The sequence below is a fragment of the Portunus trituberculatus genome, chromosome 25 (assembly GCF_017591435.1).
Source record: "Portunus trituberculatus isolate SZX2019 chromosome 25, ASM1759143v1, whole genome shotgun sequence".
Taxonomy (NCBI): Eukaryota; Metazoa; Arthropoda; class Malacostraca; order Decapoda; family Portunidae; genus Portunus; species Portunus trituberculatus.
In genome coordinates, this window is record NC_059279.1 from 312501 (window position 1) to 336176 (window position 23676).

Consider the following 23676-nt stretch of genomic DNA (forward strand, 5'->3'; position numbering starts at 1 on the left):
TAGTAGTAGTAGTAGTAGTAGTAGTAGTAATAGTAGTAGTAGTAGTGGTGGTGGTAGTAATAATAGTATAGCTGCGGCGGTGGAAGTGTGGTGGAGGTTGTAGCAGTGTTTGGTATGGGTGATGATAGTGGTCTAGGTCAGCGGTTCTCAAATTTTTCAAACTTACGGAACCCTTTCGCACTTCTGGTAATCGGCGAACCCCCATTATTTACACTCTCTTCATCTAATATAGATACAACTCCGCATGTGTATTTACGCTAAATGGACGTGAACTTCAAGCAGTCTCTCTCTCTCTCTCTCTCTCTCTCTCTCTCTCTCTCTCTCTCTTTATTAAAATGCAAATGATTTTATTCCTTTCGTATTTAATTTTATCCATTCCTGTTCGTATTAATAAATAAAAATAAGATTTTGTCAAACTTATATAGATTTTTGTCATGGAACCCTTGAAAGGTCTTCACGGGACCGTGGAGTTCCGTGGAATACTGTTTGAGAACCACTGGTTTAGGTAACACTCGAATTTGTATACCTGTTCTTACCTCAGGGGGATACTCGAGCAAACCGTCCAGGAGGTGCAGGAGGAGGTCTGCGGCGGAGGAGAATGACGACAAGGGCTGCGGCAGGGAGGAAACAGCAGGGAGCTTGTGGTGTCTTATCTCCTTCTTAAGCCATGTCACTAGTTCTGCGTGCTGCCAGGGAGACAAATTTGATCTATGTCTCCTTGTAACCTTTCGAATTTTCCTCTCTTATATTTCAAAACAGATTTAAGATAAGTAGAACACAATGAAAGTCACCAAAAATATAAAATCGAAAATTGGCCAAATCTGCATTCACCTCAAAACTTTCTATATTCATTTATTTAATTAATTATCTATTTATTTAGACACGCACAATAGTAACTCACCTGTGCATTCAGCCTCTCCCCAGCCTCGCAAGTCAAGGCCAGGATGAAGCCGTGAAAAAAAGCGGCCCAATGTAGACGATCTGAGTGTTATCCTGCATTAGCCTCGCCATGCAGAGTGACGCGCCGACAGTGATCGACGCCGTGTTGATAGACAAAACGTACCTGAAGAAACCAGCATCCAGTAACCCAAATATCTTCTGCAGTCGGTTCACGTAGCTACAGACAGCGAGCACCTGGTCCACATCTGAGACAGGCATCACCTCTTTGCAATACTGGTACAGTGCTCTGTAAACGATTTCAAGCCATCTGGTTAGCAAGACTATGAACAAGGTGCTCACAAAGGGGAAGGTGAGGCAGACAAGCAGAACGACTAGTGTGGGCACCTCCTTGTCCACGTTCTTGAAGTCCACACCCATCAAATACTCGGTGGAAGATACTGTGAAGAATATGAGTATGGAGAAGACGACCATAGCGCGAGGCAGCCAGTTAAAGAGCCTCTCCGGGTGCAGTGGCTCGGTGTCTCGGTTGATGGTTATTTTGTAGGACTTCACACACATTTTGAGTGGCGTTTCAAAGCCCACCTCCATCATGCTGAGCTGTGATATGTTCTGCAGGATCTCTGGTAAGCTTTTCGTTATGAACTTGAGGGAGTAAGCTTGAAGGGTGGGCACCACAGCGAGTACCAGGACCGCGAATGTGTCTTGCATATAGGATACTTCATACAGGGTGAGCCAATTCTCGCTCTTGTCGGCCAGGAAGAAACCCCCCAGAGGGTAAGTGATCCAGCACAGGTAAAAGATGATAAACCGCACCTTGCTCACCACATACTGACCCTTCACTTTCTTAACGGCGAAGAGTCCCAGGAAGGAGAAGGTTTTGAAGATAAGTCTGTTCTCCTGAAAGAAATCTCTTTTGTTTTTGCTAGTGCCCATATCAATTTCCATAGCATCCACTTGTTTTTCTCCCTGCTCCTTACTACTCGCATTTGGAAGCATTGTGGGAATTTTCCTGACGAATATCACTAATATGACAAGGGGAGATCCTGCACGCGGCCCTCTTCTGCAGGAGCAAGTCTGAGAAGCGTGGTGATCTCCTGACACCAGCACTACCACTGCCCCGGACGCCACTCACGCCTGTCCTGTCTCATCATCTTAATAACAAATCATTCCCTTCCATTAGGCTCGCCACTTACCGCCACTGATAACTCACCTTTGTCAAGTACCTATCAACAACGGTCATGTTCACGTGTTGATATTCCAAAGGCACAAACTCATGATTAAAAAGCAATTCGCGTACCTCTTTTCTAAGTAAGCTATTTTCTTATTATTATTATTATATAGTATTTATATTATCATATAGCATTTATAGCAATTTAATAAAGTTATGAAGTAATGAAGCGAACGATATTCAGGTAACGAGAGCCTCGTATCAGGTGGTCACCAGGCTAGTCAGGCCTCAAGGTGTTTGGGTCACAGGTCACTTGACCAAACCACCTGCTTCCCCTCATAATGATTGACATGTTGACTAACAAACTTAGTGAGGAAAGCACGTAAATCCACTCACATCAAAATAAGGTTCGTCTCTTCTTCCACTCATTCACTCACTCACCCAACCACTCAATCACATAGACAGAGCCACTCAACCACATCCAACAGGAGAAGCACATCTGCATCCAACCATCCACCCGTCTACTAATGGCGTCCAGGAAGTTGTCGTCATGGAAGGCGAGCCACGGGACGAATGAGGATCATGTGTATAGCCACGGCTGCCATGACAGTGAGGAAAAGCCGTGGCCACCGTCGCCACTTTCCCATCGCTGCCCCGCCTCGCCGCCCGTGGGTGGGCAATAGCACCTCAAGTACCCCCGCCTCTGACACACCACTGGACTCGCTATACTGGATTGTCTTGTAAGCTCATTTCCACTTTCTTTTGCTTCTACTCTCAATGCAAAGTCATCTAGTCTATGGACAGCCCCATTGTAGCACCTGGCAATTGATAGACTCTAATATAAGATGTCTTTAGAGTGAAGAGAACATTCAATACGGTGAAAAATGCGCAGAAACCTACGTACATATATATAACCATCACTCTAATGTGTACTAGGCACCGCAGAACACAGATGACTCACACACTCAACATCTCCTTCCCCAGCCCTCATTAGACTTTCCGGAGGCGACATTACGCAAGAGATAAGAATGAGTATATTGCGATAAACAATGGTATTACGGCTTTTACTTAATAAGTAAATAGGTACGTTTCCGATAAAAGTAGCCGCTTCCAAACATACGGATGAATGAAGAAAGAAAATGATTTAGCTAATGGATAACTAATCTAATTTTTGGTGCCGAATCCTAGAACATATTTATATCTATTACCGGGTATGAGCACCTCAGCACACATTAAGTAGTTAATGTATTTGTTCTTAATACTTACTATATTTTCATCTGACTTACAAAAGCTTGTACAAAACGAAAAAAAAATACTAGCTTCATTCGGATACTTTTTTACTCTCCCTCATGACTATTCCCAGGTTTTTAAGAATACCACGAATATAATGCATTACTAATCTGTCATTAGAATCATAAAATTATCTTTAATCCCATCAGCACTGACTGCATTTCTACCTTGAATATATATATATATATATATATATATATATATATATATATATATATATATATATATATATATATATATATATATATCACTCAAAACTAACACAAAACACACTCAAAACACAACGCAACACTCAAAATTTTCCCAAATACACCTAAAACTAACTTAAAACACCCAGATTACGCCAAAAGCACATCGAACCACTCAAATACACAGACAAACCACTTAAAACACCCAATACTAACTCAGAACACACTCATAAAACCACGCAACACCTCAAAAGGCACCAAAACATACACAGGACTCTCTAGAAACCGCTATACGCCAAAATCACAACCACACACACTCAAACCATTTCAAACACTCAAAACTAACATAGAACCACACTGAAAACACCATGCAAAATCTCAAAATGCACCAAGACACACCTAAAACTCACTAGAAACACCCAGTTTAAACTCAAATCACTTACAATACTCAATATCATCCCCTATCACACTCAAAAAGCCATGCAACCCCTCAAAATGGCCCCAAACACACCTCAAACTTACTAGACACATCCAAAATGTATCCAAATATCATCCACTGATGTCCAAAAGACTCCTAACACACTCAAAATTAAATAAAATAAAAAAAACACTCAATACATCACACAACCCTTCAAAATGCTCCCAAAACATACTCAAAACATAAAAATACTGAAACACATCTCAATCCACATACTCAAGGTACGTAAAATATACCTAAAACACACTGAAAAAGCACAAAATGCACCATAAACATACTCATAACACCCTGAAACACTACTGAATACGCTTGAAACACCCCAAATATATTCAAAATCAACCAAAAACCAACAATATGCATTATAAAGAACGTTAAGATTAAAAGGGACATTTACTTAAATATTACACCTTGGTTCCTTCTCCTTTGCCACTTCTATTTGTCATTTCTTCTTCATCATCCTCCATTTTTTCTCCGTATTCCTTATTTTGCTTCCATCCACATGAATCACAACTCTGATTAAATTAGCTTCAGTCAGGTAAATCATCAGTCTATCGATAGAAATAGGGAATGAGAGAAACGAAATAGTCTGATTTGACAAAATAACCAAAGCTGGACACGATAATGAAGAGAAAGATATCACATTATCCAGTAAATTATTGTGATATTTTTACAAGTAAAGTATCTCATTGATGATATATTTAGTAATATATTTTTTATCATAGACATTCACACGATTACACATGCATAGTACCTTCACTGACATACCTTCTGCTACTGGTTAAAACAACAAATAGTGGTCTTGTGGTGGCGGTGGTGGTAACTTAGTGGTGGCAGTGGGATATACTGACCTATACACACCACACACAGCCATAAACACTAAAAAAACACTCTTATATACCGAAAACACTCGTAAACACACTCAAAACAACCCCACAGACTTTCAGAACGTCTACACACACACACACACACACACACACACACACACACACACACACACACACACAAGTGAAGTGTTGCTATATTACTGACAGTTTTCAAGCAGCACGAAGCACCAATTAAGCATCAGCACCAAGCACCAAGCGTGAAGATAACAGTGCTAGCCTTCGCCACAACCCTCCACATGCCTTATCTTCATCAATTAAAGAAATTTATCAGGCCAATCACTTATTTTTAGGTTTGCTTAACAAATGAGAGTGAAAACAGTACGCAAATATCAAAAGGTGATAAGTATAACAACCATTAAAAAGAGCAAGGCGTCAGTATTAACAGCTGATATTTGCTTCCTTCGCTTACCACAAGCCAAACATGTGTCAGAACGTAACCATCAGTCTACCATTTCATATCCCATGGTCAAAAGTTCCCTATGTCGTTTTATTTTAGCTTGATGAGATGATAAAATCAGTATATGGAGGTTTGCCACCGTTGTTCCTGGTGTTGCTTCCGGGCCGCCTCCCCCCCGCGGTCCCAGAGCTATAATCACCCCCGCAAGGCAGCCTGTGGGGTCAAATACTTTTCTTCAAATATTTCTTAACGGTAATATTACGCTTTCATGGTATGTTTTATGGTTTCTATAAATGTTTCGTTGTGTTTGAAGTGTTTTCCGCGCCTGTGTTGGGTAAATATATAGCGTTTAGTGGTATTTTATTGCTTATGTTAAAGGCTTTTTAACGGTCAAAATTTTCAATTTCCATTTTAAGCTTTTTATTTCGAAGCTATAAGTGAACCTTTAGGCTATCAAAGAATTGTTTACACTCTTTTAAGTGTGAAATCAATCAACTGGATGAAATATGGGGAGTTTAAAATGATGTTTGGTGTTTTTTTTAACATAAGTCTTATTTTTCTTTATTTTATTTGCTCACGTTTCTGCTTCTCGGTCTAACTCGTTGTAGAATGCCTTAAAAGATAGCTTAGACTCCGTGAATTGTGGTAAAATACTTACCAAGTGAAAATGGCTTGACTTCCCAGGACGTTTTAGTTAAGTTATTATTGAAAATGTTTTGTACTTTTAAGGTAATTAATTTAGACATTTTTTTTTAACTAGTTGAGCTGGAGATATTTTGATATTTTGAAAATTAGTTTAAGTATTTATCACGTCATAAAATAACAAGCATTCAGCCGTGGCTTCGTTTTTTTTAAAAGTCATTTTTGAAATGAAATTATTTACGTAATTTAGCCGAGTCACCCCGTTCCCGTTCTCTCTGATGACCACAGCCCAGGTAGTGACTCATCATAGCCCCAGGCTGGCGCCTCTTTTCCAAACCCGCAGTTCGTCAATATTTTGCCTAATATCTAGTGATTTCTATGTGTTTGCATGCTTTTCTAGGTTCAGGTGTGTAGATACTGGTAGCAAAAGGAGGAAGAAAGGAGAAATAAGGGAGGATAAGGAGGAAGGAAGGCGAGAGGGAGGAGGAAGAGGAGGAGCAGCTAAGCCAGAATATTTAAGTCACCCTCCATTTCCCCAATATTTTGTCTAATCGTAATGTAGCCGAGTCACCCCCGTTCCCGTTCTCTTTGATGACCACAGCCCCAGGCTGGCGCCTCTTTTCCAAATCCGCAGTTCGTTAATATTTTGCCTAATACCTAGTGATTTCTATGTGTTTGCATGCTTTTCTAGGTTCAGGTGTGTAGATACTGGTAGCAGAAGGAGGAAGAAAGGAAAAATAAAGGAGGATAAGGAGGAAGGAAGTCGACAGGGAGGACGAAGAGGAGGAGCAGCTAAGCCAGAATATTTAAGTCACCCTCCATTTCCTCAATATTTTGTCTAACATCTAGTGTTTTGATGCGTTTCTAGGTTCAGGTGTGTAAATGGAAGAAATAGAAGGAAGATGAAGGAGAAACAATGGAGGAGGATGAAGAAGAAATGAAATGATACATCGAAGTATTATAGTATAGGAGAAGGAGCCAATGTGTAATAATTAGGTAAGTGTTCCGTTCACAATACTCAAGTGAGGGGCGAAGGACAATGGAGGGAGGTGGGCAGGCGGCTCCGAGTGGGTCTCTCTCTCGAGCAGGACAAGGGAATATAACCTAGCACTAGGCTACACACGAGAGACATCTGATAGGAAATATGAAAAACTAATAAGCCTATAACAGGACGTATTAAAGGTGAAAATTGGATACTGGTATACATTTCACACGTGGAAGCAGAGGATTCACACAGGGAATAACACAATGCAAGGTATATAAAATAACACTTGAAAACATATTAAACATATCAAATAGAACATATTAAATAGAAATATTTACCATTGAAAAGAAAAAGAGGTATACATCACAATATATATATATATATATATATATATATATATATATATATATATATATATATATATATATATATATATATATATATATATATACACACACCCTATGTTGTGACGTTATAGGATATCTACCAATTAGAGCACAAAGAAATTATGGTGATACGGCAGCACTAATTAAATCGGTGCCTGTTATTGGCCAATGACCAGTATGAACGAACCTTTTATATATCATTCGTGGCAATTTCTTTGAATAATGGATACAATCCTGCCTGCAGTACACATGATTGTGTTATACTCATACTTCGTTCATTTGTAGATACTGGCATTTGCAAGGATTCCTAAGTAGTATTAATGATAACATTCTTATGAATAAGCACTATATAGTATACTATTGTGATATGTAACTCATGTATATCTACCATATGTATTCGTGTGGTATACAGAGAGAGAGAGAGAGAGAGAGAGAGAGAGAGAGAGAGAGAGAGAGAGAGAGAGAGAGAGAGAGAGAGAGAGAGAGAGAGAGAGAGAGAGAGAGAGCCCTGATGTATGAAAAAGCGGCATGATGGAGGGCACAGTGTATGGATGTGAATGATAAAGGATGAGACGGAGGGAGTTTGTGGTGCTGGAGTGATGAAATATACCAGAGACAGGAATGAGATGATGCAAGTGGTGCTGAGGGAATAGAGGAATGTTAGGGTGAAGACTAAAGGAGGCTGGGTGATACTTTGGCTCGTTATCTACGTATCATGAATCTACTTTCGTACAATATATACACTTAAAATTGCGATCTGCGTCTCATGAATTTACTTTGGTATGCGATCTACACCTTCTATTGCAATCAACACGGTGCAATGATACTTATCCCTAACCTGATTTACCAAAAAGTTAGGAGACAGCTGTATGCAATCTAAACCAAAATAGCGAAAAGCATCAATATAATAAAATTCCCACAGCCTTAAAGAGGTGAAAATATTGCTTTAGCGTAAAGGATAAAGGGAAGTACGTAAATGACATCCCGTTGTAAAGATTTTCCTCCCTAAACTGGCAATGCAGCTGATCTGAGAGAGAGAGAGAGAGAGAGGTTGAGCAGTAAGGAGAGAGTTGAGGTGCGAGTAGTATCTCTCATATATCACAGCCGAACCTTTACCATGGCAGCTCTTCGTCAGGTGAGACTCATTTCTCAGACTACTCTACCAGGTATAGAATTCAGACACTGCCCTGCGCCATTTAAAGACACAAAATTAAAATAACCATAGCCAAGGTCTCGTCTGGGTCTCCAAATTGTATAATACGAATGTAGGTCAGGTAGAATTTAGTATAACCTGTGTTAATTGTTATTTCCTCGCATAAACAACAGCTTCCAGTACTTTTGATAGCGGGGATGTGGTGGTAAGCAATAATTTATGAGTTGCGTAATGGACCACTATGGTTACACAAGCTAGGCAGACACGCAATTATAGTTGTATTCGGACCACTGTGTATGCTGGTCATGATTGAGAATTTATTAGCTCAGCAATGTTCCAATCAAGCCAGCAAGCATGTGTTAGCTGTGCAATATTTCAAGGTGCGAGACACTTGTGAAATCTGTATAATGCTTTTGGTTAATTTGAGGAGTAGCATCTTAGAAGGGCCAGGTTTTTTTTTTTTTTTTTTTTTAGATATATGCTTTTTTGCCGCCTTTGTCCGTTGCAACACATACATAGTTATATAAGCTTGCCATTGATGTTAGTTATGTAAATTTTATTAATGCCACTCCTTGACTGATCATGCTTTGGAAGATTCATAAGTTTATCAGTGTCTACTAAGTTGCCAAGGATGTGTTATGTGTATTGCTACAGTTAATCCTTTGAGTTCTACTTGGTAACATCTTTCCTGAATTATTGATGATTTTACTTGTTCTACAGCTACCCTCAATTTTTCAACTGGGTAAAAACTGCAAAATCTATTCAGTTTCATCAGCTTTACTGGAAATGTCTGTCAAGATTTCATGGATTACTTCTGGTGCTGTTAATTGTTTTGTGTCGGAATGATACTTTTCAATTTTATAAGTATTTCCATTAGGTTAGGTTAGATCTACATTATTGTCATTATTAATATGTATTCATTTTATTTATTTATTTTTTTTTTTATGATGGGGCACCAAGTAAGGGCAACAAAACTACAATTAACTCCTTGATTACTGTGATGCATTTTCATATTCATTCTGCTTACTACTTGGTGAATTTATACAGCTTTAGAAATTCATGTGTGGGATTAAAATAGTGAAGACCTTAATCTCCTGCCCTCCAAAGATCATTCCAGATGCCAGTGAAATGGTCTAATTGTATCCAAATCTCAAGGTAAAAATGTATCCCAGTATTGAAGGGGTTAAAAAAATAAGGTTCACCTAGGTTATCTCTCTACACTGATTAAATAATGCAAGCAAGGCAATGATTAATATAATGTAACTTTTTATCTATGGCACTCATTGTACTGGCTGCGTATATTGCATCACCAAGGCTGTGTTGTTTTCTTGATTTTTGTGGCAAGGTACATGCATCCATATACATTTAGATGGTTCCCTGAAGAGCCCCTATTGTTTTATTCATTGGCAGTGTGTGGTAACAAGGCTTGGTTTGGAGTACACTTAGGGCACTTGTAGTGTCTGGGGTGAAGTTCTAGTTCAGGTTCAATGCACATTGGACATTTGACACACAAGGAATCTGTAATGTTGAGATGTTGCTTCTTTACTTTGATTATCTTGGTGTCAGGGGTATATTGCTCTCTCTCTCTCTCTCTCTCTCTCTCTCTCTCTCTCTCTCTCTCTCTCTCTCTCTCTCTCTCTCTCTCTCTCTCTCTCTCTCAAATTTAAAGATGCTCCACATGGAAAGTTGTTTGCTGAATATATATTATGTTAAAATTACAATTCAAACTTTAGAATAAAAATAAAATTCAGCTCTAGCTTTTCAGGTGGTACTAAGAATTAATAAAATAGACATTAGTTAAATCACAGGACACATTAAAGAGATCATCAAGCAGATTAAGTACACATAAAAAAAGACATGAACAAGTATTATTGCTTTATGAAATTAGGTAACCAGGTGAGCAGCATGTAATAATGTTGCATCTACATATGTATATACCAGGTCGATGGTCTAATGAAATGTGGTTCGGATAAATGCCAACACTCACACTCAATGACAAAAAATAGGGTTATAATTTAAGAAAAATGTTAAGTATAAAAGATGTGTAGAATAAATTATGTGGGCAAATAAGTTGTATAGAGATGCATAAAAGTTAAAATTTTATGAAGAGAAGAAAAGGAAAGGCTAAGTAGAGAATATTTAAGATAAGTAATGTCACGTCATAATTGTGAAAAGAAATATAATGTATATTGAAATAAGAGGGTCAGATGTTAGTTGCTATTTTAAGACACGAAGATTCCTTGACTCTCACTCGCATTAATTATTCCAAACACTGAATTATTTTCTTTGCTGAGGCCAAAATTACATGTGTGCAGAATGATTGGCACCCTCTTGCTCTTCCTCAGAAAATATTATATAGATCAGTTGAATTTCAATTAAACATATAATTTGGCAAACATAGATTTGATGAATATATGAATTGATGAACATATAAAGCTTCAGGTAGTAGAAACTTTTACTTTGATACATTTGGCTACATTCCAAGAGGTTATTGTTTGAATCCTGGTCACAAATGGGAATATACTGGACTGACAGCCTAGAAATGAATACTGGTGAGCTATGACTGGGAATGTAAAGAATAGAACACATTTAAGAGAGAGGTTTCAATACATTTTTCCCATTCTTTTGGCTAACTCTTGAACCTGCTCGGGGACTGGGATCTAAGCGGGCCTTTTTGTTTTAATAATTTTTGGTGCTATTGGTCAGATTTCCACTTACATAAAAAGAAAAAGAAAAACTTATTCACATAGTGTGGCCCAATAAGGATGGCACTACCTGACTTATGCTAACAATCTTGAGTGATCACAGCACAACTTTACATTTATAACACCTGAGTCAACTAGATGAGATGTGTTTGCAAGTAAATTTATTGCCTTTTTCTCTAGAATACAATAATGTTATGCAATCAAATGAGTGGGTATGTGAAGGCAGCTGTTGATTTTGTTTACTATTACTTGCAGCTTATGCGCCACGTGTCGGCATCCCGACCTGCTCTGCGTCACCTCAGCACTGAGGCTTCCCCTGCTGCCGCTGCTGGAGTGCAGAGTGGTGGTGGTGGTGTTTGTTTTGGTGAGTGGTCAGTGATTTGTGTTGTATGATGTTGTTCACTTGCTCTTTCAATTCTGTTTAGGAACCCATTTTTAGAAGGAAATATGTTGTAAAATTTTGATATGATGAAGTAATTGTATGGAAGATCAGGTTGTTTTAAGTCTAAAATCTTGCTGTCTGATGGTCATTAAAGAGAGGACATGTTAGTGAACCCAGATAATGTTATAAGTTTAATCATGCAGTTAAAATATATCTTCTGCTAAGTTTTTAATACAATATATACTGTATTTGAAATGACTGTATCTATTTTCATCTGGCTTGTGTCACTTGGGCAGACTTCACACAAGAGCAGAAGGAAATCCAGCAACTGGCTCGCAAGTTTGCCCGTGAAGTGGTTCTACCCAAGGCTGCCGAACATGACAAGACAATGGAGTACCCCTGGGAGATCATCAAGACAGTCAGTACCTATTGAAACATTGATTTACCACCACTAATGTTTACTTTGCATTGATATATTTAGTTTTCTTTACTATTTCCTCTACTGTTTTGTGTTTAGTATTTTCTTAGAGTTCCAAATATTTTCTTTTGATAAGATTGTTGGTGAAGTTTTCCTGAAGTGAATTTACCCTGATAGTGAATCAAGTGAGATAAGATTGTTATATGTTATCATGTTATAAATTAGTTCAGCAAAAATTTGCTTGTGGAATGTAGACATTACTTCTTACTGTTGTTATCTTTCTAACATTGTTTTTATTGGATTTAGTTTGGTATATCTAATGATCTGTTACTGATTATAGTTGGTACAGTTTGCCTGTGTTCATAAATATTACTTATTAATTCATCCCAGTCTGCAAGAAGTTTTGGCTTATCAGACTGTGCCTTATTAAAATCTGTCTTTAAATTTTATAAGTTTTGTGTGTTGTTATGGCAATAAATTTACTTAGCAATTACCCCTTCCTGGCAGCAGGGCAGATGAGTAAACTACCAAATGAAAAATCGTCTTTATATAGACGCTACCAACTTTTATCCATTTGTCTAAGTATACCTAGTTTCCCTGCAAATGCTTACTCCTGATTGACATCTATGTATAGACTCTGCCGCAAAACAGAACAAACAATTGAATCTATATATATACTCTGCCACAAAACTGAACAAACAATTGAATCTCTATGTAAGTGTTGTTTGTGTTTCATTGGTGGTAATATATGTCAATATGTTTGTTTGAATGTTTTATTTACTCACATCCAGGACTTGTGACTTGGATGTATGTAATTTACTTCCAGTTTTCTTTGTATTTTTTCACATACGTACTTGATTTGTACTATTCATTTTTAGGCAATGTTGCTGGCGTGTGGTACAGTTCTTTCTCTTAGACATGATAGGCTGATTATAAAAAAAAAGTAAATAATGCAAAAATTTCCAGTATATATTAGTTTCAATGCGTAGCACGTCTACCATCAAGAAAGCACAGGCGGTGACCGGCCTTGATAGGTCATTTTGATCAGTATTTGGGTAGTTAAGATGCCAAATAATTATTTATTTTATGAATTTTATTATTTGTAAGGAATCGTCTATATATAGACGACACTACAACTTAGTGCAGTAAAATAAGAACAAGCATCTATATATAGATGATCCGACAAAAAAGTCCCGTTTTCGAAACGTCTATATATAGATCCTCTGCTGGGAAGGGGTTAAAAAGAAATGCTAACTAACAGTGGAAGATTAAATGCTATTTGAAAAGACCGGTGGGGCCATGACTGAAATATACTGAAGTATCTCCTTTGTTCCAGGGTTGGGAGCTGGGACTCATGAACCCACACATTCCGGGTGAGTTTGGCGGAATGGGTTTGGGCACCTTTGAAGGCTGCGTCATCACTGAGGAGATTGCCTATGCCTGCACCGGAATCCAGACGGCAATGGAGGCAAACAATCTTGGGGTAAGATAACGGTTTGACAGGTTATCATCACCATCATCATTATTTTGTTGAGTAATCTCTCTCTCTTGCTTCAGGGCAGCTTGTATGGATGTTCACATCTTATAGGGAGTAGGTTTGCTTCTGGCTGACCTTCCCCAAGTTAGGCTGGTGACCAAGGCATGTGTGGAATATTATATTGCACTTAATTTCTCAGTCTTACTATGAGACCCTATTAATTGAGTAGATTTGGCTTACAAAAATTATACTGATGAGACTTATATTTTTCCTGTATGCATTATAAAGCTATATGTTTTGAAGGACTCCATAGCAAGTAATTTCAAAACTTGGGAAAATTTTGGTTTCATGACATTTTCTTTAATCATTCAATGCAGCTTGGAAAGTTTGATCAAATATTTTGATACTTTAATTGCACGTCTGTTTGAGATGAATGAGGGGAAAGGCCAAATCATTAGAATAATTACTGTACACCTATTTTACTTTGATGGCTGGATGAGATACCAAGTGCCTTCCTTGTCTCCCTCACAGCAAATGCCGGTGATCATTGCTGGTAACGAGCAGCAGAAGGCGAAGTACCTCGGCCGCATGACGGAGGAACCCCTCATGTGTGTAAGTGTTGTGTTGTTTGGAGGCTGTTGTTGTCTCTGCCTCAAGAAGTGAAATGTAATTCCCTGACTTTGGCACCAAGAAGTGGAAGGGGATTGTGTGCCAAATTTAGCTGGGGCAGACATAACATAAAGGTTCTGATCTATAAACAATGATATCTTGCTTATTTTTGGATAGGAACCTGCTGTTCGTTTTAGATTACATTAGTTAGTAATAAAATAATAACAAAATTTTTTTGATTGTAAAGAGTGATGTGCCAAAATGGTATTTTAAATTTTCATAAAATGCAATTTGCTTTTATGTTTTATTTGATGAGCATTTTTGTTCTTCTTTGTTTATGTATCGTATGAATTCCTTCGTGCGACTTGTGCTTGTAACATTTACATGAGTTGAGAACCTGATGGTGGTGTGTGTTGGTGCAGGGCTATGGTGTGACAGAGCCTGGGGCAGGCTCAGATGTGGCGGGCATCAAGACCAGGGCCGAGAAGAAGGAAATGAGTATGTCCTCAATGGCCAGAAGATGTGGATCACCAACGGTGCTGTGGCCAACTGGTACTTTGTCCTGGCACGCACCAGGTTAGTCACAGGGGATGTGTTTGACCTGAACAATGTTCCCAAGGCTAGATAGAGGAAACCTTGCTTTGAATGCACCCGCTTTACACATAGACAGCTTTCTATGTGATATCTTTAAATAATGTTAGGTGATTATGAACATTTTGTGGAAGATGGTATGATAATACAAAAATTTTAGAGTTGAGATGTGTGGAGACGTATCCTTTGTGTTGCAGGAGGTATATCAAATGATGTTTATGCATCTTGTTTCTCCAAAATTCAAGAGAATAGTATAATCACTGTTATGTTTCTCTTGCTTCTTGGATGACAATGTATTTTTAAAACCTTATAATTAGAGAAGTTGGTAATTGCTTAAGAGATTCCCTTCAGTTATGTTTTTCTTGTGCAGTAGTAACAAGTCCTTGCTAACTGGCATACTAGAAACTAGAAACCTGTTATATTAGGCACATCACATTACAGTAAGAAAGTATTTTGGAAATTAACAAAACAGAAATCACATAGCTAAGAATACATTTTTATTCTACAATTACAAACAATATTAGAATTTTTGGAATATTTGAATGCCTGGATTTAATTCTTTCAGTTCAGATCCCAAGACGCCTGCCTCCAAGGCCTTCACAGGGTTCATTGTTGATGCAGACTCTCCCGGCCTGACCAAGGGACGCAAGGAACTCAACATGGGCCAGCGCTGCTCCAACACTGCCGGCTTCTCCATGTCCGACGTGGTGGTGCCCAAGGAAAATGTTCTCATTGGTAATGCAGAATGAAGTGATGGACGCTTGTAGCTTGCTGTGATGTTTGCTGTATTCAGTGAACCCCTTGTATGTGTGTTAAATATCATCCGTGTCTCAGTTTTTGTACAGAGTTGTCTTAGCAGAGCATCATCTAGGTATATTAGCAGGTTCAAAATAAGAATGGTATTAAGACTGCATGGTGAACAAGGAATATATGGAGTCATTCCCCTTTACATATATGTTGGACACAGCCACACATTTCTGTTGAGTATTACTGAATTAGAGTGAGGCAGAAGTACAGCATCAGGGTAGTGTGGCTTTGTACCATTGTTACCACCATACCATGCTGAGAAATTACCCACTGGCACTCTGTTCTTGTAATATCTTAACTTTTTTCTAATTTCATGGATGTTGTACAGGTGAGGGTGCTGGTTTCAAAATTGCCATGGGTGCCTTTGACCGCACACGTCCCCCAGTGGCTGCAGGGGCTGTGGGTCTGAGCCAGCGGGCCCTGGATGAAGCCACAAAGTATGCTCTAGAAAGGAAGACATTTGGCACTGAAATTGTGAACCACCAGGTAATATATTGCACTAACAACTGTAATCTTCATGAATTCATTGTGTATTGCAGTCATATCTGATTTTTCATCTTATTATCTTACTTATTTTCCATCCACAGTCAGTCACATACCTTTCAGCTGTAAGAATTATGTAACCTTCCAGATCTCATCAGTTTTCCTTGTTCTGTTTGTATATTTCTTAACTGGAAACATGAAAACTGCTTGACATGCAATCTTACTAAATTCATCCTTGAATTCAGTCATTTTCTGTTCAGATATAAAAATTGTGTATCCCTCTAAATGCCATGGTAATTTGCCCTTGTTTTGTTGATTTATTCCATGACTTGAGCCTTGAAAAGTGGTGTTTTGTCATGGTTTGCAGGCTGTGTCCTTCATACTTGCTGAGATGGCGATGGAGACAGAGTTGGGTCGCCTGGCTTGGATGCGATCTGCCTGGGAGGTGGACCAGGGCCGCCGTAACACTTACTATGCCTCCATTGCCAAGGGTTTTGCTGGGGATGCTGCCAACAGAGCTGCTTCTAATGCTGTCCAGGTGAGTTTTTTTTTTTTTTTTCACCATGTGTGCTTTTCACAGGAATTTATGGGCTAAAGGGAATACTTTTTTGGGTACCACCTATCTCAAAGCCCACCTGCTAGGAAACGGTTGCCTTGAGTGAGGAAGCCAAACCTACACTCAGACTTGTAGACAGGATTTGAACCCATGCGCTTGGAGACCCTTTGGACCCCAAAGCACGCATGGTTCCACTGTACCACGGCAGGCCCCTTCACTAGTGTATTTTATTTATATCTTTTCCATGTAAGAGGGGAAATCTGGACAATGGCAACAGAAATTATTAAGCAAAAAGGCTCACTGAGATGCCAGTCACTGAGCAGATCCAAGATAGTTAGCTAAAAGAATGGGGTAAAATATGTCCTTAAATGAGTTCAGGTCATAGGAAGATGGAAATACAGAAGCAGGTAGGCAATTCCTGAGTATGTTTATATAAATTTTGTTATGAAGTCAAAGTGAAGTCAAAGAATCATTAACTCAATGACCTATGAACATAAAAAGTGAAGAGACTATGTAAGCTGACTAACACTGTGAGGGAAGGTAATGGTATTTGATAAAATGATGACGAGGGGAAAATCTGGAGTTCATTAGCTTTTTGAGGTGTTGACTACTATCCCTGAGTCACACAGGTGTTGTGGAGGCGGTTAGATAAAGTGATAATGATAATGGTATGAGTAAGGTCCTTATTTGGGTTTAGCAGCAGTTTGATGTTTTTACTAACTCCCATGACTCGCACACAGGTGTTTGGAGGTAATGGCTTCAACACAGAGTATCCCGTTGAGAAGCTGATGCGCGATGCCAAGATTTACCAGATCTATGAAGGAACAGCCCAGATCCAGCGCCTCATCATTGCCCGCGAACACCTGGCCCGCTGCAAGATGGGTCTGGTCTAAGGGAAGCCTTGGGTGTAGGCCAGTAAGGGTGCATAAAGGCTGGAGTCTTATGATGCCTACCAGAATGTACTATTTGTACTAAGCAATTATCAATGCAATATATCTTAGTTACTTTTAATCTCTTCTTATAATTAGCATCCCAAAGATGACCAAGAGCTGTAGTGTCTCAATGGTTCACTGACAGTACATGATAGTTATGACTGGACTATCTAGCATTTTGTTATTACTAATTAGTATTTACTCAATTCTCAAAATTTCTTACACTTTACGGGATATTAACTGTAAATAACTAAGTATGATAGGTGTGTAAATTCAGAAAATGGTTTATATATTGATAATAAATGTGTTGAAATGAGTATGGTTCCCTCATTTACTTCCTCATGTCCAGTAATGCTGTAGGAACCATTATGCACATCCCAGCTGCCCTCACCACACCCCCGGGTTGGCTGGCGCAGAGCAACAGACAATGGCAATGGCTTGAAAGTAATTGAAATTTGTCATCACAGTTCATATGAGTTGCCATTAGTATATCAGTGATGTTATTCCTTGCCAGTCTCCAACACTATTTTGCTGAAAAAAATCATCTTTCCACAGCTCTTCTCCCTCATGTCACTTGAGTTAGTCCTTTTTTTTTTTTTTTATTCATATACAAGCTCTCTCAGTCATGTAACATGCTGGTAGAAATTATTATTATTAGTAACTATTATCATTATTATTAGTTACTATTATTATTATTATTATTATTATACATTATTATTATTGTTATTACTATATTATTATTATTATTATTATTATTATTATTATTACCAATATTATATTAATTATTGTTATTGTTATTGTCATTATTATTATTATTATCATTATTTTTATTATTGTTATTATTACTATTATTATTATTATCATTATTTTCATAATAATAATTATTAGTTATTATATCATTATTACTATTATTATCATTATCTGATCCACCTTGTGAAGGATTGCTAAAAGGTATAAGGATAGATTATATGATGGTTATAGTAATAATAATAATAAATAATAATAATAATAATAATAATACAAGAGAAGTTCAGGTATGAAGGATAAAGAATATGAACATAATGATAATAATGATAATGACAATAACATAGCTAAGAATACATTTTTATTCTACAATTACAAACAATATTAGAATTTTTGGAATATTTGAATGCCTGGATTTAATTCTTTCAGTTCAGATCCCAAGACGCCTGCCTCCAAGGCCTTCACAGGGTTCATTGTTGATGCAGACTCTCCCGGCCTGACCAAGGGACGCAAGGAACTCAACATGGGCCAGCGCTGCTCCAACACTGCCGGCTTCTCCATGTCCGACGTGGTGGTGCCCAAGGAAAATGTTCTCATTGGTAATGCAGAATGAAGTGATGGACGCTTGTAGCTTGCTGTGATGTTTGCTGTATTCACTGAACCCCTTGTATGTGTGTTAAATATCATCCGTGTCTCAGTTTTTGTACAGAGTTGTCTTAGCAGAGCATCATCTAGGTATATTAGCAGGTTCAAAATAAGAATGGTATTAAGACTGCATGGTGAACAAGGAATATATGGAGTCATTCCCCTTTACATATATGTTGGACACAGCCACACATTTCTGTTGAGTATTACTGAATTAGAGTGAGGCAAAGTACAGCATCAGGGTAGTGTGGCTTTGTACCATTGTTACCACCATACCATGCTGAGAAATTACCCACTGGCACTCTGTTCTTGTAATATCTTAACTTTTTTCTAATTTCATGGATGTTGTACAGGTGAGGGTGCTGGTTTCAAAATTGCCATGGGTGCCTTTGACCGCACACGTCCCCCAGTGGCTGCAGGGGCTGTGGGTCTGAGCCAGCGGGCCCTGGATGAAGCCACAAAGTATGCTCTAGAAAGGAAGACATTTGGCACTGAAATTGTGAACCACCAGGTAATATATTGCACTAACAACTGTAATCTTCATGAATTCATTGTGTATTGCAGTCATATCTGATTTTTTCATCTTATTATCTTACTTATTTTCCATCCACAGTCAGTCACATACCTTTCAGCTGTAAGAATTATGTAACCTTCCAGATCTCATCAGTTTTCCTTGTTCTGTTTGTATATTCCTTAACTGGAAACATGAAAACTGCTTGACATGCAATCTTACTAAATTCATCCTTGAATTCAGTCATTTTCTGTTCAGATATAAAAATTGTGTATCCCTCTAAATGCCATGGTAATTTGCCCTTGTTTTGTTGATTTATTCCATGACTTGAGCCTTGAAAAGTGGTGTTTTGTCATGGTTTGCAGGCTGTGTCCTTCATACTTGCTGAGATGGCGATGGAGACAGAGTTGGGTCGCCTGGCTTGGATGCGATCTGCCTGGGAGGTGGACCAGGGCCGCCGTAACACTTACTATGCCTCCATTGCCAAGGGTTTTGCTGGGGATGCTGCCAACAGAGCTGCTTCTAATGCTGTCCAGGTGAGTTTTTTTTTTTTTTTTTTTTTTTTTTCACCATGTGTGCTTTTCACAGGAATTTATGGGCTAAAGGGAATACTTTTTTGGGTACCACCTATCTCAAAGCCCACCTGCTAGGAAACGGTTGCCTTGAGTGAGGAAGCCAAACCTACACTCAGACTTGTAGACAGGATTCGAACCCATGCGCTTGGAGACCCTTTGGACCCCAAAGCACGCATGGTTCCACTGTACCACGGCAGGCCCCTTCACTAGTGTATTTTATTTATATCTTTTCCATGTAAGAGGGGAAATCTGGACAATGGCAACAGAAATTATTAAGCAAAAAGGCTCACTGAGATGCCAGTCACTGAGCAGATCCAAGATAGTTAGCTAAAAGAATGGGGTAAAATATGTCCTTAAATGAGTTCAGGTCATAGGAAGATGGAAATACAGAAGCAGGTAGGCAATTCCTGAGTATGTTTATATAAATTTTGTTATGAAGTCAAAGTGAAGTCAAAGAATCATTAACTCAATGACCTATGAACATAAAAAGTGAAGAGACTATGTAAGCTGACTAACACTGTGAGGGAAGGTAATGGTATTTGATAAAATGATGACGAGGGGAAAATCTGGAGTTCATTAGCTTTTTGAGGTGTTGACTACTATCCTGAGTCACACAGGTGTTGTGGAGGCGGTTAGATAAAGTGATAATGATAATGGTATGAGTAAGGTCCTTATTTGGGTTTAGCAGCAGTTTGATGTTTTACTAACTCCCATGACTCGCACACAGGTGTTTGGAGGTAATGGCTTCAACACAGAGTATCCGTTGAGAAGCTGATGCGCGATGCCAAGATTTACCAGATCTATGAAGGAACAGCCCAGATCCAGCGCCTCATCATTGCCCGCGAACACCTGGCCCGCTGCAAGATGGGTCTGGTCTAAGGGAAGCCTTGGGTGTAGGCCAGTAAGGGTGCATAAAGGCTGGAGTCTTATGATGCCTACCAGAATGTACTATTTGTACTAAGCAATTATCAATGCAATATATCTTAGTTACTTTTAATCTCTTCTTATAATTAGCATCCCAAAGATGACCAAGAGCTGTAGTGTCTCAATGGTTCACTGACAGTACATGATAGTTATGACTGGACTATCTAGCATTTTGTTATTACTAATTAGTATTTACTCAATTCTCAAAATTTCTTACACTTTACGGGATATTAACTGTAAATAACTAAGTATGATAGGTGTGTAAATTCAGAAAATGGTTTATATATTGATAATAAATGTGTTGAAATGAGTATGGTTCCCTCATTTACTTCCTCATGTCCAGTAATGCTGTAGGAACCATTATGCACATCCCAGCTGCCCTCACCACACCCCCGGGTTGGTTGGCGCAGAGCAACAGACAATGGCAATGGCTTGAAAGTAATTGAAATTTGTCATCACAGTTCATATGAGTTGCCATTAGTATATCAGTGATGTTATTCCTTGCCAGTCTCCAACACTATTTTGCTGAAAAAAATCATCTTTCCACAGCTTTTCTCCCTCATGTCACTTGAGTTAGTCCTTTTTTTTTTTTTTATTCATATACAAGCTCTCTCAGTCATGTAACATGCTGGTAGAAATTATTATTATTAGTAACTATTATTATTATTATTAGTTACTATTATTATTATTATTATTATTATACATTATTATTATTGTTATTACTATATTATTATTATTATTATTATTATTATTATTATTACCAATATTATATTAATTATTGTTATTGTTATTGTCATTATTATTATTATTATCATTATTTTTATTATTGTTATTATTACTATTATTATTATTATCATTATTTTCATAATAATAATTATTAGTTATTATATCATTATTACTATTATTATCATTATCTGATCCACCTTGTGAAGGATTGCTAAAAGGTATAAGGATAGATTATATGATGGTTATAGTAATAATAATAATAAATAATAATAATAATAATAATAATAATACAAGAGAAGTTCAGGTATGAAGGATAAAGAATATGAACATAATGATAATAATGATAATGACAATAACAATATAATAATAATAATAATAATAATTATTATTATTATTATTATTATTATTATTATTATTATTATTATTATTATTATCATTATTATTGCTATTGATATTTTCATTATCATTATTATCATTATGTTCATATTCTTTATCCTTCACACCTGAACTTCTCTTGTACTTACTGTGATAACTTTTATCCCTTCACCTTTGTTATTACACAGGCGCTGACACCTCGAGAAAGATGAAGTTCGTTGAAAATATGAATGTTTAATTCTTGTCCTTGTTGGGGAAATATAAAGCATGTGCGTGTAGCGGGATGCATCAGGCACCGCCCCCCTGGCCGCCGCCCCGCCACCCCTGAGAGACAAGGGGCGCCCCAGTCGGTGGAGCTCCTGCAGCGACTATTATATTTTACGTCGGTACTTAATAGCGGGATGCTTTGCGTGGCCAAGAATTCACAACTTACAGAGAGCCTTGGCTACGCCCCGGCAAGTGGTTGTTGGCGATATTCAATAAAGTGGTGATGAACTCTGATGCCATGGTGGGAGGATCTCAGCAATAAAATAGTTTAGCCTCGCCTTGATCTCACAGTCTGCTGCAGGAGACTAAAAGTATGCAGACGAGCTTCGCCTTCCATCACCGACGCTTAAGTGAATTCTGCTGAGGCGTGATTGCCAAAAACATTCGCAGTTATAGATCCCCCGTGATATTTCGACCATGATTTGCGAGGGAGATGAGGGAGGAGGAGGAGGTGCGTGGGGGCGGGGGAGTACTGAAGGCTAGGCGGCGCTGGCAACCGGCCGGCCACGCTGGGGGTCCCGGGCGGCGGCGGCTCCGGGTGTGAAAACTATTATGCTCGCCGTCAGCGGTCCTTATCTCTCCCTACCCACATGGGGACACGCATTTAACCTGTCCGTAAGGTGGATTGAATCTCGCAGCGGCCAATAGCTGTAACCTAAACCGACCTGGCGGGGCATAATACTGCTTATTACGAGGCAGAAAAGGGTTTATACCCCGCCATTCATCGGCGAGGCGGAAGATCAGACCTGCCTCAGCCATGCGTTGTCTGCGCCTCAAGGAGCTGGCGGCGGATACCTGGCCTCTTGCATCATGGTGCAGCTTCGTTATCTGTGTCATTGCGAATTTAATTTACGCCATTAAACTCTCCTGCTGAAGTGCTTGAATGCTAAATGGCCACAAAATGCTACACGGCCCAAACCCTCGTCTTGTGCAGCCTGACGGGGCCTGGCGGGGAACCGCGCCGTGCTACCTTCAGCCATTCCTAAATATTTCTTACGGTTCTCAAGGCGAATTTCCCGCTGTTGCCACGGATCTCAGCTCAGCCAGACGCGGCAAAACGTTCCCCTTTATCGAAGTTTGACTACGTCGTCCATTATCTCCCCGAGGTGGTAATGAATAGGACGTGTTGAGAGTTACTGTTGATTAACTGGCCCATTGTGCGGCGAGTCGACGGCTGTTCGCCAAGACTTTCTCCTGAGCAGTGATGGGCAGTTCCCCGCGGGCCCCGACGCGAGGGCGGGGCACCAGTAGTCTTAAAGGCTCATTTATTTATATTTATCTCGGAATAATATGCCTGATATCAATAAAAAGTGGATAAAAAACATGAAGCTCGTTTGTTTTTATCTCGCTCGAGATACTGAACACACACACACACACACACACACACACACACACACACACACACACACACACACAATAGACGCAACCACCTTCGCCCTGAATTTCCTTACGTGTGCACATGGTTAAGAACACTAGGC

At 38.8% G+C, this 23676-nt stretch overlaps 2 protein-coding genes across 2 annotated transcripts; both read left to right on the top strand.

The window, feature by feature from the left end:
• Positions 1-8336: 8336 nt before the first annotated feature.
• On the top strand, positions 8337-17748 carry LOC123508810 (medium-chain specific acyl-CoA dehydrogenase, mitochondrial-like). The gene is given in 11 exon segments (XM_045262726.1): positions 8337-8453; positions 11432-11540; positions 11855-11976; positions 13313-13459; positions 13985-14065; positions 14485-14548; positions 14551-14638; positions 15219-15388; positions 15789-15946; positions 16311-16481; positions 17240-17748. Coding segments are annotated over 11 exon segments (1281 nt in total). The 5' UTR covers positions 8337-8435; the 3' UTR covers positions 17393-17748.
• An 818-nt stretch (positions 17749-18566) lies between these two features.
• On the top strand, positions 18567-21141 carry LOC123508907 (medium-chain specific acyl-CoA dehydrogenase, mitochondrial-like). The gene is given in 5 exon segments (XM_045262918.1): positions 18567-18774; positions 19174-19331; positions 19697-19867; positions 20634-20667; positions 20670-21141. Coding segments are annotated over 5 exon segments (672 nt in total). The 5' UTR covers positions 18567-18581; the 3' UTR covers positions 20786-21141.
• Positions 21142-23676: the final 2535 nt, after the last annotated feature.